The sequence below is a fragment of the Triturus cristatus genome, chromosome 11 (genome assembly GCF_964204655.1).
Source record: "Triturus cristatus chromosome 11, aTriCri1.1, whole genome shotgun sequence".
NCBI lineage: Eukaryota > Metazoa > Chordata > Amphibia > Caudata > Salamandridae > Triturus > Triturus cristatus.
The window spans coordinates 213,077,227-213,097,431 of NC_140594.1; the positions used below are offsets into that span (position 1 = coordinate 213,077,227).

At 43.5% G+C, this 20,205-nt stretch overlaps 1 protein-coding gene across 3 annotated transcripts in view; it reads right to left on the reverse strand.

The window, feature by feature from the left end:
- The window catches only part of KCTD10 (potassium channel tetramerization domain containing 10), a 60,812-nt gene that overhangs the window by 26,026 nt on the left and 14,581 nt on the right, over positions 1 to 20,205 (reverse strand). For 2 of the 3 annotated variants that reach the window (XM_085632993.1, XM_085632995.1), the window contains exons 3-4: positions 19,472 to 19,641; positions 7,877 to 7,966 (exon numbers count right to left, since the gene is read on the reverse strand). In XM_085632993.1, the coding sequence (XP_085489119.1) occupies positions 7,877 to 7,966; positions 19,472 to 19,641 (260 nt within the window). The remainder of the gene's footprint in view (positions 1 to 7,876; positions 7,967 to 19,471; positions 19,642 to 20,205) is intronic. The other variant, XM_085632994.1, reaches the window with a different exon arrangement.

Consider the following 20,205-nt stretch of genomic DNA (forward strand, 5'->3'; position numbering starts at 1 on the left):
GAATTTACAGAAGTAGGCCAAGTGACCGTTCTAGAAAAAAATTGTGAACTGCATTTTAGCATGAGCAAATATACATGTGCAGATTTTATCATGCAAAAAAACTGGGTGTTTGCAAGATCACTTTCCCTCCAACCACTTTTTTCCCAACCCTGGAAGAAGTTTTACGTCTGCCATTGTCTGAAGACATTTCCAACTTTTCCCAGTATAGGAAAAGATTCGAGAAGGGTTGATGAAAACCCTTAAAACATGCAAGTTAGAAGGTTTATACAGACTCAAAATGGCATTCCAATCCTGGAGCTGTTGCTTACCACTACCTTCAGCCCCAGTATGCAGATCTGCAGAAAGGTGGCATCATAAGGGAATTGTTAGCATTCAAACCCTATGATATGAGCGCTGGCATAATCAGTGAGGCAATATCAAAACTCTTATATAAGGAGATTGCTACCATAATTGGTTGCCGCACTACAAAGCACAAAAGGGCCAAGCGGATTTTGTTACAGGACAAGTAGATTTATGAAGCAACTTGCCGCATGGACAAGTAGATATTTTATTAAATTCCACACCCCTGCGGCTCGAGTGGAGAAGTGCTTTGAGGTGTCGGCTCGCAGTGGTCAGAGACTCTTGCTTCAGTGGTCGATATGGAGATGGTGACAGAACAGGACAGCTGGGCCACTCTCAGTGATAAAAACCCTCGTCGGCTGGTCGGTCTTTGTGGGGTGGGTGTCCGGATTAGACCACCAACAAGTCTTGGCTGCTGCTAGGGGTCCAGTACCCAGGGTACTGGTGCTAGAGGGCTCCTTGAGGGTCTAGCATCTCATTACGCTCTGGGGAGACAGTTTTGACCTCAAAGCACGTAACACCTCCTCTAGGGTGGCTGCTGCATCCGAGAGTCTGGCGGTCAGCAGTTCGGTAAACCAGAGCTTGCATTTCAGTGCCTGCAGGATGCAGGGAAGTAGCTCCGCTACTCCACAGGAGATGCTGGCTGTTTGGCGAGGGGCTGGCAGTCTTCCCAAGCTTTTGGAGGTTGCACAGTGGCAGGGGGAGTAGTCGCAATTGTCAGGAGCAGCAGACAGGCTGGCAGGGTTGGCATCAATTCAGTCGCAAGTCCTCAGTTCCTGCTTCTTCAGCTCTTCTTTGTCCTTCATTTTGAGTCAGTCGATTCTGCTTCTCTGGTGCAAGGGGCTCCCCTAAAAACAAGGGGCTCCCCTAAAAACAAGATTTAGGGGCATTAAGAGGAGTGAAGGGTAGCAGCCAATGGGCTACTTACATTTGGGGTCACTGCACCACCTATATGACCACTGCTTGTGAGGAGTGGGCATAACACTGTGCCAGAGTTTTTTGTTCCATCAAAAACAATATGGTGGAAACCTTCCTTTGTGGAGTACATCAGGTAGCCCACCTTAGGAGTGTGACTAATGTGGGCAACACGCCTAACGCATAGCTTATTTCTCACCTGTGCTGGTGCCAAATGGGCCTCAGGGCAGAGGGTGGCATTCTCCAGGTCTGGTGGAAGCCAGGGTCACACATCAAAGACAGCAGAGGCTATGAAGCGTCTGGTCTTGATGTGCAGATCCACAAGCCATCAACTGGGAGGAGGTGATAACGCATCCTGCCAGAGCAGGCATTGTTCCTGATGTCCTAAGCGTGTGGGCTCTCGCCACTGGGGTTCAGAAGCTCGTCTGCGGTGGCAGGCTGGACTGGACCAGTCAGCTAGCACACCAGAGAACTAGTAGGTTTCAGGGGGCACCTTTAAGGTACCCTCTGGGTGCATGTCATAATAAATCCAATATTGGAATCCGTATGGATTTATTAAGACAAGCCGTTTGATACCAAATACCATAGGTTTCAGTGAAGCCATTATGTAGCTGGGTAACTCAAAAGACCAGTGCCCAGTACATACCTTAACATTACTTCACTGCTTACTTGCAATATCTAGTAATCTGGACTAGACATCACAAGGGAATATCTGCTCATGCAGATATGTCCTCACATAGGATATAATATATCCTGTCTAAGGGCTGTACGTCCTCCTGTAGGGGTAACTCACATACATGATGTGACTTGGGCATGGCACACAGGGGTGTGTGCCTGGTAGTGTTTTCACCATGGTTTGCACCATGTCACACAGCCTGTAATAGCAGTCTGCATGCAATTTGTATGGGGGTCCCTTAGGGTTGCATCAGACATGCTGCAGCCATTAAGGACACTCTATGGTACATCTGCCCTTGGTATCAGGGGTACCATGCATTAGGAACTTACAAGGGTGAAACAAAACGTGCCTATTGTATCAGTTTACCTTGTTTAGGTAAAGAGCATTGGCACTGGGGCCTGGTTAGCAGGCTTCTAGTCGAAAACATCAGTATTGGTGAGCAAAAAGGTGTGGGGGGGTGACCATGACAATAAGAGGCACTTTCCTACAGGTGATATAGGATGCTCAGCATCAGCAGGTTATGTGCCATGCTGGTAATCTTACCAGTGAGGCACTGGAATGACTTAGAGCTTATAAGGTTAATCATTTCTCATTTACATGGATTCCTTATGCATAAAGGTCTTCCCACACCAGTTATCTTTCTGTTCTAATGAGGTGGAGGATGTTGTATCCTAGTAGCAAGATAGTGGTATGGGTAGACCCAGGTGCCCACAGTAGTGTCAAGGCTTAAGTCTTGAATAAAGGCAAATATGGAAGTTGTGGTTAAGGCTGCACAGCTACAGTTCAGGATGTGAGCCTTGATAAGAAGTGTAGTAAAGCTGCTTAGGTAGACAGATCTTTGATTAGGTTTAGTACCACACTCTGGAGACTATGTGATCTCAAACCACAACATATCTGTTTGCCAGATTATTCATGTGTAGGTACGATTAAGATAATGTTTATAGATTATGGCGAGAGTGTATATTGGGCTTCTCAGAAGCAGGTATGTCGAGTGAGGTTAAGTGAGGGTGGGAGGGGGGTTCATTGGAGTTATGTCTATGGGAGAGTGTGCTTGTGGGAGAGATGGGGAGTGTTGTGCGCATGTGATGCAGGAACTCAGTCCGATGTCAAGTAGTTTATTTCTGGCATTGGATAAGAGATTTCTGCTGGGGTCAGTAGTTAGTGGATGTAATGAACTATAAGGTGTGCTATCAAACCTCCCATGTGCCTATGGGTGCTTGAGTCCTTTCATGTGTTGTTGTTTTGGCATAACTGGATTAAGTTTGGTTGAATGAATGACGACATTTCAAGGGCTAGTGGGAGGGCAATGGATTTGATCCTGGTCAGCGATTCAATCTGTGTCAGTATAGGAATAGCCTTGTTACAATGTGAACATATGAAAGTTGATACTCGTGTATCATGACCTCTCTCTTCATGTGGGGTGGATGTGTAGGTCACATTTCTTGTTATGGTAATCGTTTAGATTAAAGTGGGTTGATATAGAGTTTGGCAGAGAGGGTACTCCATTGCAATGGCAATGACGTACCCTCTGCAAATTAAAGACCCACCCTCCTGATTTACCTCCCGCCTTATTTACAGACAGGAGGACCTCAAATATGGCAGAGATGGAGTATACTTGGTCTCATTCGCTGACATACTCCTCTGATGCCCTGACGTATGTTTGGCCATTCCACAACCCGACCAATTTAGAGTGGGTGAATGGCCAGTTTTACTCTCCCCTAAAGCAATGAAAACGTGGCAGTAAGGGACAGTAAAAACATGTAAATTAACCCCCCTCACACCATGGGAGTCCCTCTTTGGAATTTTGTTTAAAAAAAACAAAAACATGTTTAAAGTTTGACAGACGGTACTATCAAATATTTAATACTTTGACAGGAGCTGCTGTGATGGCAGGTACTGCCAAGGTTTCCAGTTGTCTGCAGGACTGGCGGATACCTATAAATCTGGTGGTCCAAGGCCCACAAAATGTAAATAAGCCCCAAGCTCTATTCCACAAAAAAGATTGTGTTCTTTATGCTAAAGAATGTGAAGTCAAACCACATGTTTTGCTGCGATTTCAAACCTGCACAGACCTAATGTGAAGGGGATAAGCTGAGCTCCTACCCCTTTACTGGCATGAAGCCTCAAATCCCAGCAAATGGTTATGGTCGGCTTAGGTTTCTTTCTGTAGCGTTACTGCAGTGATATTTATTAGTAAACTCAGATGCTGTGAATGAATTATTTACATTGCATAGAGTCGCTCAGATCTGTTTAGCTTAGAGGTAGACAGGAAACATAACCACTACTACTTCAAAAGGGATGAGAAAAGGTGGGGCTGCAAAGAGGCCAATGCAAAAGAAGTATAACTAGGAATCCCTTCCAGGGGTTGGGGGGGGGGGGGGGGGGGGGGGGGTTCTTAAATTAAGAGTGCAGCTTGAAACAGGTCAATTAAAATGAATGCTTTACACAGTATGCCACGTGACTAGTATTTGGGATTCCCTCCAAGTTTAATGTTAATGCATCCAAGTACATAATACGCTTGGGATTTCGCAGAATATGCAGATTACACACCAACATCTGCATGTTATTCATCAGAATTGGGTGGTATTTATTGCATCCAATATATTCGGACTATTTGGAGTCAGATTTCATCAGGTGCAATAAATATTTCACTGAATAGCATGCTGCTTGTAATGAGGGCCTCAAGAACTGCAAGATAAAGTAAAAACATATAAAATGTAGACTGGGAAGCATTTTCTACATCGGCAGCACCGGACCTACATAAAGCCTTGGGAACCACCCATTTCACACAGGGCTAACTAGGATTATAAGATTTTTTGGGAGGGAAATAAACACTATCACTTGCCTCCGTTTCGGCTTCGATTACTATCAAAGAAGTAGGACTCTTCTTTCCATGCCAGCCATTTTAACTGAAGAACCACAGTTCAATTTATAAACAGTCTATTCTTTTCACATTGATAGGCATCGCACGCCTACTGTCTAGTTTCTAGAATGTGGTTTGTGGGTGCGTTGCATCAACTAATCAGCACTCGCAGTTGAATAACAAAGTTGTCTTTCACTACATACGTTATTTTTCAGCAAAGAGTCCTATAAATCACACATAAATGTTTGAAGCTAAGCCTTGCGCTTTGCCTTCTTTTGCTTTGAGTCTGCCTTGTACAGCGGCTGTAGACTTCCCACCTGTAGAAATAGTCACACAGTGGCGGCATCACGGAACAAAATGGGCGCAGCAGCATGTCAGTTTATCCTGCACTAAACAGGGAAAGTGAGGCTTTCTGAGAGTGCTAGTACCCGGCCAGATGAAAATAGAATGAAAAACAAGTGCAAATTTATAAACAGAAAGACAACTTAAGTTTTATCTTTTTATCTCTGTGCGTGCTGAGAGCCTCCCACAGCACAGGATGAAAAGTGAGGCTGGGCGGGGGTACATTTTGGGGAGGGGGGAGGATTCTGGTTTCCACTATTTATTGTAGATTGCAAACTTCACCTTTTGGTCTCTTTTCCAACCCCAGTTTGCTGAGTTCATTTTGGGCTTTTCTGAGAAAGACAAGTCAAATTACCAGTGCACACAGAGAAGGATATCTGGGCGGTAATCTCAGGTCTGCAGATTAGGCTTGTGAATCTTGCTAGGTTAATCAATATGCTACTTTAGCAGTTGCTGTGAACTTTACCATAGAATATAAATCTGATATGAAAGCAAACATTTGCTAATTGAAGTGTTTTGCTATACCCCACTGTTCCTGTTTATTTGTGTCTGAATCCATTTTGAACATTTCCTGAGCACAGATGATATGAGATTCATCTCTCATTTTAACTTGGCCTGGAAGACTATTAAATGTTCAAAACTGCAGAAATATCGTATCTTGGGCATTAATTCTCGTTTACATCTAAAGGCTCCTATATGGAACAACTCCAGAATACGCATTAAAGGTAGAAGCTTTCTATGGCCTCAATGGAAATCGGCAGGCATTCTCACACTAGACCAAATTCTCCATGACTGGGATCTTAAACCTCTATCACAGTTAACATATGAATTCAACTTACCCCCGCTGCAGCATGCCAAATACGATCAACTTAGAAAATCTCTTCTCAAAGCTCTTGGTGCCACACCTTGGTCATTATCTATATCACCAATAGTGTTTTATTTACAAATTTGGGGCAAACAGAAAGGTGTCATTTCAGGTCTCTACAAAACAATTACATCTCAATTATTTTCACACCCATTATCCTGCGATCTCCGTCATAAATGGCAAACACGTTTACAGACTTCTTTTTCAGATATGGAATGGATGAATATACTAGATGGTTTGGATAAGGGAGCTCGAGAAGCTCGTTTAAAGTTTTGCGTATTTAAAATTCTACATGACTGGCATTGGTCTCCGGTTAGATTATATAAGGCAGGCTTGTTACCGCATTCCAATTGTTGGAGATGTAATGCTTCTGGATGTGATATTGTTCATATTCTTTGCACGTGTCCATTGGTTAAACATTATTGGTCTTACATAGGTCAGACCTTACATAAGTCTATCTCACTGCGTTTACCCCTCTCCACAGCTAATATTATATTACATGATTTCAGAAATGTTCCCACTCTTTCTAAACCACAATCTTGTTTCCTACATACCGCGCTTGCAACTGCTAAAATCTGTATATTAAGACAATGGAAATCTTCCACTCCACCATCTCAAGAGTCCTGGTTATCTGCTATGATTCAAAATGCTTCGCACGAAAGGATTATATATAATATTCAAGATCAACTAGAGTTATTTTCACAGATATGGAATCCTTTTTTACTTTCTTAACATGTTTGTATTTGTTATCATTTCGTTTTTAAAACTTGATTGTGTATGCTTTTTCACTCTTTCCTTTATATATTGTTATATATATTTATTGTCCTAGATAGCATAATATTAAATATTGTTTTATATATGAATTTACTTTTTAATCTCTATCATATGATCCTTACCCTTATTACTTGTATTTGAGTTTTCTTGTTTTTGTTTAATGATTCTGAAATGCTAATAAAAAATTTCAACACAAAAAAAAACTGCAGAAATAGAAGAGTAGGTGCTTTCTTTTTTAATTTTTTTTTATACATCTTGAAAACCCACAAATTATAAAACGGTTAATACAATACCTTCATGTGAGGGCTAAAGGTTGAGTAGTCACTATTGTTGTATGTTGTGAATATACTTACTTCAGGGTTCAATATTTGTTTTCCAGAACATTTAAAAATGAAATACCCTGCCACCCAAATACCGTAATGTTTCGGGCTAGATCTGGAGGTGGATTACAGAAGCAAATCAAACTTTACTGCCAAATTTAGAAAAATGGATCGTTGACAGGTAGACACTCCTGTCGGTTAGAAACTCCTGAGCAATCTGAATTCCCACATGACACTGTCAACTGGGTGGGCCCAGCCAGATATGAGTGAGGCATACCATTTAACTCTAGAACTGCTTGCTCAGAGTGCCAACTATGCATACCATTTATGCATAACGGAGTATGTGCTTCCAACCACAAGAGCACCAGCAGGTCTCTGTGCAACTTGATGGTGTTTGGGGAAAAGAAAGAATGTAAGACTCCTTGTTGATGGGGTAAAAAAAAAAAAAGACACATACCTCTGTGGGCAAACCTCACACTCTCCTCTCATCCTCCGTCTCCAATGTACAACTATGGGTAAGTTAATAGGGTGGGAAGGGCAACAGAAAAGGTGAGAGTTTGAGAGGGGGGGCACTTTGTTTAATCCTTTTCCTAGCACACAATTATTGAGTGGTAGCACAAACATATCTGGAAGGAACTTTACTGTGATGAGAACCTTGTAGTTTTCTTGTGCCACAAGCCATTTGTATGGAGCAGCACAATATTCCAAGATCAATACAGACAAAATACATCAACGTTTAAATGAGATGTCCTGAGGTCAAGTGAAAGATGATATTTTCCTACCTTATTTGAAGTTGCTATTAATTTCTGTTCTTCTTTGGGGGATGTAATTACTGGTACCTTACAGAAAGGCTCATATGTATCTTTGTTCTGCTGGATCAAAGAAGCCATAACAGACAGTTAAAAATACTACAGTGAATTTAGTAAAATATTTTATAGCATAGAGCCTTTTAGGTCTGCATGACACATGAAATACATACAGCATGAAAACAGGGCCTAGGGCATTAAAGAATGACTCATTGCTTTCTGCATTCCATTGAAATACTAATGTAATGTACACAAAAATTGACACTGCATCCATCCAGGCTACTTGAACGTTACACTTGAACGACAATACAGCATGTGGGATCAGAGCCCTGAATCGTGCCAAGGATAGGAAAAGGTATACTTTAGCTGGGAATGGGTTTAAATGGTTATGTGAGGAGGGAGGTTCAGAAACGAATAGGTCAAGGGAATACTTTTACATTAGAAACAATGCAGTCAGAGCACCAAAAGGAGAACAGACCAAATTTGTGCTAAATAAAAAATAAATTCAGACCGAGCTAAACACAGCACAGAGCCCCCAACCCCCCTCTGACTGCTAAATAATAGAGCTCATATTTCAAATGTCGAGGAAGCAGCATGGGGATTACAGGAGAGAGGCATGCCTCACTGCACTATATCCAGGTGGTGATTCACGTACCGCACAAGCATTGCAGACCATTCGAATTACGTAAGTACGTTTTCTATTCTGCTTTTGAGCTTTCTGTCCAGCTAACATCTGCTAAATCTCTCACTCTGTTCAGGGATTCGTACATGGCGTCTCATACTCCTCACTAGTGCTTGTTCAAATTTAGTCCTGGTATTGTCGCTGGACCTTATCTAACTGTTTGGAAGGGAAACTATTGACTGACGATTTGTCATTTTGATATTGTGTTTGTATAGATAATTTCTCATCCTTGACCTTTTAGCTTGTTTTTTTTTTTTATTAACTTCTTTAGCATATTCTTTATTGCTCTAAATAATTCTTAATGGGGGTCACAGAATAAAACAAATGTGTACATGCAGAAGCTACGTTAAGCACAAGATATTCCTGTGTTTATTATTGAATAAAGGTTAGCAACTCATCTTTCATTAAGGATTTATCAAAGGGTTAAGGTTTAATGAGAATGCTTAAATTCTGAAGAGTTAACGGAAGAGTGGCTTGATCCGATAAACATCAAGGAGATGTTGTAATGCCCATCCCCTATCAATCAGAGCTGTGGATATCAGAAAAATCAATGACTAAGAATTAAATATTGCTGAAGGGAAGGTTCGTGCAGAGGTTTTGGGATATATTCTCCAATATGGATCATATACATCGTACTTTTACCCAAGAGTTTTAACTACCTTTAACAGTTGCAGGTGTGAATTTGCTTGTCATTTCCTATATGGGTTTGTTGGTTATAAAGTAAAATTCTGATCACCTGCAATCGAAAAAGAGCTTCAAAGTTGGCCCTTATCTATCTTAAAAATTGGATGGGTCATCACTATTCGCCCATTATATTTGCGATTACCAAAATTAAAGATATATTTTTGATCATATCGCAGAGTCTAATATTTAATTCTTGAAGTAATTGCTGTAAAAACCCTTGAAATCTCTAATAAACAAATTTGTTAAGGCATAGGAGTCTCTTTCATAGCATTTATATCTGCTCGTTTTTTTTTATGAAGCAGTACAAGGACATTCCATGGTGCTATGGTAAATGCCATAACCATTCTTTTATTTTGACATTTTACTCCAATATGTCTGCTGACTTCAAATGCCTTGCTATGTGCCACCCAGTGTCCATTCTAAATTCTACATACCCACCACAACATCTCACTCAACCCTCCCCAAAGCCCCCTGGGAAACATCCTTACTAAATGTGCATCTGAACTTACAAACTCCAGTGTTAGGACCCTCACCAACCAGGGGTGAGACTCAATTTATTTTATAATTTTCTAACACATTTTTGAGCAGTGCCTCATTTTATTCCCTTTTATGATGACACTTCAGAGCAATTTTCTTGCTTCTTACTTTACAGAGTTACATTTTGGAAAGATTTAAAATGTACTCTTTTGCCTGAAGGCATGCTGCAGATAAGCTATGTAAAAGGTGGTGTTATATTTTGGAAAGAACTGTTTACATTCTCACCTTCTTTGATTAGTGTGCTTCGAAATGTCTGGTCTGATACTTAAACCAAATTGGTTTGGTTTTCGAATGTTCTTAAGTATAGTCTCTATTCCTGACAACATCAAAAGGTTCATTAATGTAATTCTAGGTGTTGAAGGTCTTTCCAAGGCTCATATGATTGTTCCCAATTCATCTGCTGCAGCTTTGCTTTTTTTTTTGGTCAATTGTAGGATCCAAACTTTTCTGAGTCCTGAATGAGCTGTACCAAATTTTTTTTTTACTAACTTTACCAAATCATATTCAAACAAAAATACAATCACCTCATATTAACCCCTTCGACGCTTATGACGGAACGGTTCCGTCATGCACGTCGGTTGGGCTGTGCTTATGACGGAACCGTTCCGTCATGGCCCCGCCCGCGCTCAGAACCTTCAGCACTGCGCGGAAATCCGCGCAGCGCTGAAGGGGTTAACTAATATCATCCTGACATATATAAACATATCTCAGCAGAGGTCTAGTTGCCATTTTTGCAATTTTCAATGGACTGGATGGGGAACAAAATATGACAAAAAACGATAATACCCCTATCGACCCCAAACAAAATTATACATAAACCAAAAATAAATAGTTCACGTCCCTGACAGCGTGCACTCCTAGTTTGTGTCACTAGGCTTCAGTGTTTGAATATGAACTCTGCATGGACCCATTGTTCGCGGTATCCGGTCCTAGCTCTGAGCCTCAGCCGATTCAGTATGGTTTAGAAGGTAGACACGCAGTGTTTCCCAAATGTCTCTGGGCCGTGCATTCGGGGGAAGTTCCTCCACATATATCGATAAATTATCTCTGCAATATGCCAGATCCATCATCCAAAGATCAATCTTCGGCCAACGTCTGCCACCCCATGTAATCGCCACTCTCCTCTTTGCCAACAACAAAGCCAGGCGCAGCAACAGGCCTTGAACACCCTTGACATGCGGCACACAACACAGCAACAAATAAGTGGAGTGCATTGTATCTGCATCGCGACCATCTCTCTTAAGCGACTCACAACCTCTTCCCAAAATGCCCCCACCCTCGAGCAACCCCAGGCCAAGTGCATAAAATCAGCACCCTCCCGGCCACACCTCTTACAATGGTCCGATGATCGCAAACCATATCTATGCAACCTTTCCAGTGTGTAATAAACTTGATGTATGTATTTAAAATGTACAATTCTCAAATTGCCATTCATGCTTATCGTTCCAGTCAAGCCACAAACATATTTCCAATCATCTTCAGATATTGGCGAGCGCAAACATTCAGACCAGCGTTCACGACTCTGATCTGGAGCGACCACACTCTCGAGTCCTATCAACTTATATAATTTCGATATTATCTTCTTATTGCTGTGGGTGGTGAGGGCAAACTGCAAGGATAGCAGTGCGGGGGGGCTCCTGGGGGTAGCTGGTGTAGTGCAATCTGACCGCATGTCTCAGGCGATGCACCGCGAGCCGAAAGAGGAGTGACTGGTTACTAACATACTGCAAATCCTCTTGTGTGAGAAAGAGGCCGCTCGGATACACATCCGATAGGTGCCTGAGACCCGCCTCATGCAGCAGTCGAAGAGACGGCTTCTCATGTGTCACAGACAGAGCCGCGTGGTGCTCCAAATGCTATGATGGGGCATATAGCGGCAATTTCCTCGCCATTTGGCCTATCCGCCACCAGGCATTTATGGTAGTGTCCACCGTGTTAATTTCCCTTTTTGGGGTGCCTCGACTCCTGTGAGCGACTACACTATGCAGTGGATCAGGCGCAGCATCTCCTTCCTCCACTGCAACATGTGGAGTGAAGGCATGTGGTCTGTACCAGTAGTATATGTATTGAGCCTGTGCGCTTAAATAATACACATAAAAATCTGGAGCATCGAACCCACCTTGCGTATAACTCTTCGTAAGCGTCTCCCACTGTACTCTCGCATGTTTGCCACCCCAGGCCAGTCTAATCAAAAGACTCCTCAGATTTTTTAAAAACCTCATCGTTCGAACTATGGGGATGTTGACAAAAAGATAAAGAGACTGCGGGAGTACCACCATCTTTACTAGCGCAATACGATCCGCCAGAGATAATGGCAACCCAATCCAGCCATCAATCTGTTTTTCCAGGTGCACGCAGGCTTTTCCATAGTTTTCCCTAATTACTACCTCTGGGTCACGGTGTACCCAGATTCCTAAATATTTCACAGGATCCTTGGTCCATACTAGTGGGAATTCCAGGTCGGGGCATATGGTCGACACAGTCAAAGGTATTACGAACGATTTATCCCAGTTAACATATAACCCCGATAGACGACTAAACCTAACATACTCCCTGAGCAATTTTGCCAAGTACTTGGATGGTTCCCGAACAAGCAGAACCATGTCATCCGCGTACATGGAAATAGATACTGGCCGATAATTAAAGTTAAGTGCAGTCTCTCTGTGTCGTTGCCGAATCACACACGCCAGCGGTTCCAACAGTAGTGCAAAGAGGAGAGGCGAGAGCGGGCAGCCCTGGCGCGTGCCCCTCTCTATTTGGAACGACTCCGAAGTATAACCACTCACACGCACCCTTGCACTCGGCTCTGTATATAACACCGTGATCCATCGCATAAACAAGGTAGGAAACCCCATGCGGCGAAGAACATAATGTAGATATCGCCACTCGATCGAGTCAAACTCTTTGGCTGCGTCGAGCAACACCGCAGCCGCCTGCAACGATGGCTCCAATATATGAAACATAGAGAAAATGGTCCGTAGGTTATGAGACGTGGATCTGTCAGGTATGAAACCCGACTGATCCGGCAGAATCAATAGTCGCATCAGGGGCTGCAGCCTGATCGCTAGTATTTTTGCTAGTATCTTCGCGTCCACATTGATCAGGGACAGTGGGCGATACGAATCACATCTGTCCGGCGGTTTATCTTTCTTAAGCAGTGTGATCATTAACCCTTCTCTTAGGGATGGTGGCAGCTTCCCCGACTCGTGAGCCTCTGCATACATTTCCAATAACTGTGGCGCGAGGATATCTGCATATTGTTTGTAAAATTCAACCGTAAGCCCGTCTGGCCCAGGTGCCTTGCCATTAGCTAAAGCCGCGATCGCGATTTTAATATCACGCTCACCGATAGGTCTACATAGGTATTCTCTGTGAGCATTTGACAGCCAGGCGTAAGAAATATCATCGAGATACTCCTCTATTTCTGCTTCCGCCACATTACCCCCCGTCCGGTATAACCTGGAGTAAAAACATCTGAATTGTTCTAATATATCTCTCAGCTCCCAATGTTCCTCCCCTTGATCATCTACTATTCTATCGATACGCGGTTGGTCTATTCGTTCTTTTATCTTTAACGCTAAGGTGCGCCCAGGTCTTCCTGCCTCACTATACCGTTTAGCCACATACCTACGTGATATATATTTAATCTCTGTATCTGCTAACTCCTCATAATCCTTAAGCGACTGCTGTATCTCAGCCAGCGTGCCCGCGGCCGGGTGCGACTCGTATCTACGTTCCAACTCAATGAGCTTGGCCTCGGTGCTCTCTAATTGTGTGCTTATATCTCTCAATATACCTGCAGTCGTACTAATGCATACTCCTCTAATGGTCACTTTAAACGCTTCCCATAGAGTAGCAGCCTCCGTCACCGTATTAATCTCGAAGTACTGAGTAATGGCGTCCCTGACCGTCTTTTCGTATATGGGATCTAACAGCGCCTCAGAACGCAGACGCCATGTGAACGGAGGGCGCACATTAGTCGGAAATATCACCTCCAGGAGAACGGGACTATGATCAGATAGTGTCCTGGCGAGTGGCATCACATCTGTCACCCAGTCCATTACTTCCAACCCCACTAACCAATAATCTAATCTTGACCAACTGCCGTGTGCTGGTGTAGCATAAGTGCCCACACGCGCCTGGAGATTTCGGACTCGCCACACGTCTCTCAACCCAAACTCCTCCATTGCACTTAATATTCTTTTGGCTACTCTGGGAGTACGGTTCGAAATGGGGTTGGATTTATCCAAATCCACATTCAAATATGTATTTAAATCTCCACCCCAAAATATAGGGGCTTCTGGCCATTCACGCAATTTTCCACATATACATGCTACGCATTCAACATCATAAACAATGGGTCCATACATATTAACTAATATAATCATCCGACCACTAATCCGACCACACACCATCGCACATCTGCCCTCCTCATCAACAAACAAATGCAACGGCTGAAACTCCACACCACGCTTAATCAATATAATGACCCCTCTTGCATACGACGAATACGAAGCTGATAATCGAAAGCATCTGTTCGCAATCCCTTCAGCCGCATATTTAGTTAAATGAGTCTCTTGTAAGAATGCAATGTGGACCTAATGGCGATTTAAATATGCTAGAACCTGCCGCACTTTCCTAGGTGAATTAAGGCCTCTCACGTTCCAACTCATTAATCTACATTGATTCATTTGTGGTTCATAGTTATCTCTGTCCAATTACTACACACTTTTTTCCATAATGTCAAGAACGTGAAGTAAACAAAATCAGAACACAACAAAACTACCCAAGCTACTTTCCCTACCCCCCTCCCACTCTAACCTCCCAATCAGGCTGAGATTGTGACTCCCCTCCCACCCCTTCAGCAACACCTTTCACCTCCTGGTTACCCCAATTGCTAGAAGGGGAACACCCGCTGCAGGGTGAGGCTCGGCACGTGAACTCGCACCGAGATGCGGTTGCCAGAATCAGTAGGTACCCCCGCCTATCTCAAAGTAAATATTAATCTCAATAACATAACATTCAGCACATCCAATGCTGCAATCGCATTTAAAGAATGATAGAACAAGATTGGAGACAGGAGAAATATAAAAGCCTAGCAAGCCCAAGGCCTCCCCTCCCTCGCTATGCGACTGTAACAATCCGCCATAATCCATAGCAGCAACTGGGTGGTGTAGCCTATCCTTTCCATATAATATCTGCGCAGCCCCCACAGCCTCACTCCGTTTCGTCCAGTCCGGATTCCAGCAGTGACGCTTCTACTGTCTTTTGTTTAGGCTTCACCTTAGAGATGTGTTTTGCAAATTTCAGCGCCGATTTAACGTCTGTGAAGAAATGAGGTGGCTCCTCATGAGTGATCTTTAATTTGGCCGGGTACAGCATGGCATATGGCACTGACGTTTCTCTCAATAGTCTCTTTACCGGCACAAATTCCTTTGTAGCTAGCTGCACCGTGGGTGTATAATCCGGAAAAAAGGACAACTTGTCCCCTTTGTATATCACCGGCTCCTTAGCTCTCGCTTCTCTGAGAATGGCGTCGCGGTCCGCATAATTCAGTAGCCTGGCTATGATCGGTCTTGGGGGCGCGCCCGGCTTTGGCCGCAGACCCAATGAACGATGCGCTCTTTCCACGATCAACACCGCCGACAGGACAGGCCCGAAGAGCTTCCGGAGAAGACCGTCAATGAAGGGCTCCATTTTGTTTATGGGCGTGGTTTCTGATAGGCCAAGTATACGTACATTGTTTCTACGAGAGCGCGCTTCTAAATCCTCATTCTTGGCACTAATCACTTCGAGCACCTTTTCCATCTGAAGTAATTGCGTCCGTGCCTCTGCCTGTGCATCATGCTCGTCCGACATTCTGTTCTCCAGAGTGTCCAGTCTGTGCTCGTGCTTCTCTACTTTCTTTTTTACCAAGTCAAGTCCCATGGCTAGCGCGTCGATTTTACTGTCGATAGTTTTCATTCCAGCCCTCAGTTCTAGGAGGATTGATCGTGTATCATCTTCGCTCCCCTCCGCCCGCGCCCAAGGAGTCGCTCTGCTCTCCTGTGCCATCTGCAGCTCTGGTCATTCTCTTATTCTCAAATTGCAGCTTTGCTAGCTTCGGGTCCGTTTTGCCCATTTCGTATAGTCAAAGAGTAGTGCCCTAGCACACCTTGTTCAATACTGAAATCACACAGACGCTTTCCCTCCTGTGTGACTGTGTTAGCCGCGCCCGATCTCTCAGTGTGAACCTCCACGCTCCACCACGCTTGCTTCCGGACACCGCTCACTTTCGCAAGCACTCAGACACACATTATCCCCGGTGGTCCTTTAGTATTTCCTGACCATGTCTCTGGTATCCACACTCTGACGCTAGTATACTTCTGGTGGTGCCCACCCAAGCACTGAGGGAAGAGCTGCAATTCAACCCCCAGCAGGGGGAATTATCCAGAGCGCGACTTAGTATGCAAGCGGGCTCTCTGTATGTGCCTACTTCGCCCGGTCGTCTCGCCAGGGCCCTCTGCCGTCCTACCCCCTGATTGGGGACAGTGACGAGGCAGGAACCAGCCCTCCGAGGCCGCACCTGGGTCGAGGGTTTGCACCAGGAGTCCGTCAGTCAGTGCGCGGAGCACAACCCGGACCTACCAGCGGCACGGCCCCTCCCCGCCAGCACTCCGGTCACCGCGCCTCGATCAGGCCCAGCAACCAGTCCGCCTGACGGGCCCGCCAGAGGTGACCCACGCTATCGCCCCACCCCCCTTGACCGACGGACTCACCGTCTTCACCGCTGTAGTTCTGCCGCCTGCCCGGACCATCCGCCGGTCGCTTCTGCAGCTTTTTTGCAGTAGGCAGATTTCGTCCTCAGATAGGGCTGTGTCGCACGCCACACCGGGGGGCTCCCTCTGACTCTGCGTTTTCAAACACCAGGCGGAACAGGCTCACTCTTGCCGTCCCACCCGTCGATCCGCCACCACTACCGTCGTGCCGCTACAATCATTCGGAGAGTCCGAGGTTAGGTCTCCGCTGGTCCCACCATGACGCAGTTCCCAAAGCCGCTAGTGGGACGCCGCCATTTTCCGTCTCATTCCACCGCTGGTGCTGCGGCAAGTTGCAGGGAAGCCGTCGGGCAGATGTCCACCAAACTTCTTCTCCTTAGTCCCACAGCCTTCCGACGTGCTCCAGAGAGTTTGCACCCCGATCAGGCGGGGGTAGAGGATTGTATTCGCCCGGTATTGATTCTGGCGCGCGGAGCTCCCTTAACAGGCTGCCATTCCGCTACGCACCTTAGCCACGCCCCCATGATTTCAGTTTGTCAATTTCCATTGTATCAGTTACCTCTATATTGGAGGACACTACTCCACTTTCCAGCCTTTTTATAATTGACTCAAACACCTTAACGTGTTTGTTATTTCTAATTTCTTAGAACATAACTCAATGTATTCCTTTATTACCACCACAGACTATTGTCACCTTCATTTTGCTAATTGTTTTGCTTGTTGTTGAAACTGGGTTTTGATTTGGGCAAATTTGGAGTGAACTTCTATTTGTCTGTCTGTGTTCAAATGCTACTTGGACCGTAGCTTTCATTTGTTTAACCCCCCCCAGGGTCAATTATACAAATAGTCTTCTATATTTTCCCTGGAAGAATTAGATTATTGAGCTCTGATGGCTGCTGCCTTAATGATACAGTCACATTCCTAAAAGCTCTCTTATTTGCATTGAAATTCACCAGATTAGCTGCAGCGGAAGTGTTTGCGCCTCTGTGGCCCCTTAAGCAGAAATACTAATATGTTTATACCTTGTAGGCTTTTCTTTAGGCCTAGTGCCAAAATATAGGCCATGAACTGTAGGGAGTGATAGCATGTGCTAATACTAATGTCAATGGGTTGTATGTCTTAGAACTTGAGATTTTATAGTGGGCACCCCAACTTTCTTACTACGCAAGGTCTTAGTAATCAATATGCTTTTATAAGATTCATTCATTTGACTATTTACCCTATTAAATTTGCAGTTCTTGACTTACAGCACACAATAGTATTTTCAGTTTCTTCATTTACCAGGCCATTTCATTACCCACAGTACGGATTCTTCATTTTGCCTCTGCATGCACATAAACTGTTTCACAATTTGCTTTCACACACATTGTACCAGAGTTTACGCCTGCAAGGTAGATGAGTAAAATATGATACATAAGCTTTTATATAGTAGCTTTGTGCACATGTCCATCTTTTCTTAAAGAGATGGCACATTTTCATTTAATTTAGTCTCATGATCTACCTCGGTTTTTCTCTATCCCTTTGTGCCTACGAATTAATCTTTGCATACATTGGCTGTGAAGAAGGCATACATGATAAACGTTGTCGGACCCTGAAACAGGTGAAAAGCTGAAACAGTTGCTGGTTTCTCATGCCTCATCCGGAGTAGGCACTTGATTTCAAAGCAGTCCTTTGCTGAATTGCTTTTCTGAAGTAACTGTTATCAGTTTGTGAATGCTTAGTAACGAGGTAAGCCTAAACCTCACTGGGCTAGAGGAAAGATGTCACTATTATTGCCATACATTAAGCTACCACTTGGTGTCAACTCTTGTTCATTAAACCTTTTTGAATTGATTCAGATACTGACTTACACATGCAGCATAGACAAGATGACTGGAATAACTTGCTCAAGTTCTGCGTGTGGTTGTTTTTTCTCAGTACCCTGCTTCCGGATTGGAGTCCTGCTTGCTATTCCAAATGTTGACATACTGCACGTATCCCATAACTTAGAAGTAAATGCTTTGGTCTACTAAACCTGCAGTTGTAGTTCTCAAATATTGTGATCCTCCTTATTAAAGAAGTAACTCTCGGATATTGCGATCCCCCTCATTATTGAACTACACAGCCAACCTCCCCTTTAAAGAAGACGCTGTGGTTTGGAAAATCTCGTAAAAAGAACCATGCTTCTGGCTTCATTGGAGCACTGCTGGTGCTCCAAAGCATGTTACTTACAACGTTACAGCATTGAATGCTGTCCAATTCTGTGGCTTCAGTGATTGTTTTTAAATACAAAATACCTACTGCGTTAGCAGTAAAGGTGTTATTTTTTTGTAAAGCAGATTGGTGTATTTTTAATGTGTTTATACAGAATCACAGAATTCTCCTGGGCCCATGGGAATTATTCGTTTGGTTATCAATTAGTTGATCATCTTAAGTCAAAACTATGATTAAAGAGAAGAAAATGTTACTTTTGCGCTAAATATTGAAAGGCAAGCAGTAAACTATCACAAAAATTGATTCCTGATGAAAAATAAATATTGAAGATGGTCTACCAACCACAATCACCCTGCTATCTGGCATAATTTACCTATATTAGGAACAGCCGAATCAGTGTTCCTTAACCTCTTCCTTCCTATTGTGTTAACAAGCTTTTCAAATGGACGTATCCAGAGCAGTTCCTTTTGCTGCCAAGCATATTCCTGGCATTCCCTGAATGGTCTTTAATGTATCATTCATCTCCTGCATTCAACATTAACACACCTAAAACGCTGATTAAACACTGAATCAAAATAAACATTTTAAAGTAACTTGTCTAGGCCTTGGCTGGAACAACGACAAGAGAGTAACACAGTAGCCACGTAGTCCTCCAAATGACACAGATTAGAATTAAACTCAACAGCAGTTCAACAAAAAATATAAATAAATGGATACCTGCAGAGCTGCTTGACATTCATCCACAAGCCCTTGTACTAGGTAGTATTTTGCTTCTGCAAGTAACTCTTCAATTTCTCGACGACTTTCAGGTAGAGGTACTGCACCATCACGTAAATAATTTAAAATCGTACCAAAATGTTTCCCACAACGATCAATTAGGATCCAGCCTGAAATGAAACTACATTTTAAAAGGAAATTCTGAAAACTAACAAAGTAAAGTAAAACAGCAACAAAACAAACCAAAAAATACAGAGGCACACATAAGAAATAAATTTTAGAATCGCGCTTATATGAAGTTTGAAAGACAAGAAAGTAACTATATAAAATTTGACACTAGACCCTGCCTCCCTCATCTAAAACCTTTAAAGCTATTACATTTTGCCAATAAATAATCTACAAATGTTAGATCCATAAGGAACACGATGATAATCCTCAGATGTTTGCTTTTTAGGTCTTGCCTAGGCAGGGCACATCCAGTAATCCGCATCAGTGGTGAAACTCCGCCTATTGCCTTTTTATTGGGTTGGTCGCTTGTCAGCTTAAATCTTTTGCTTTTGACCGGTTAGTCTGTCCTTTAGTTCCTCCTTTATTTGTTTGGGAATGCCTATGCAGCACCGCCTAACTACTGTAAACCTGCCACTAGTGTGCTGAAGTATTTGTCTTGGAACTACTTTTCGTTTTTGGTGTCGTTCTTAATTTGTTCGTGCATGGTATTTTTTGGGGAGGTGAAC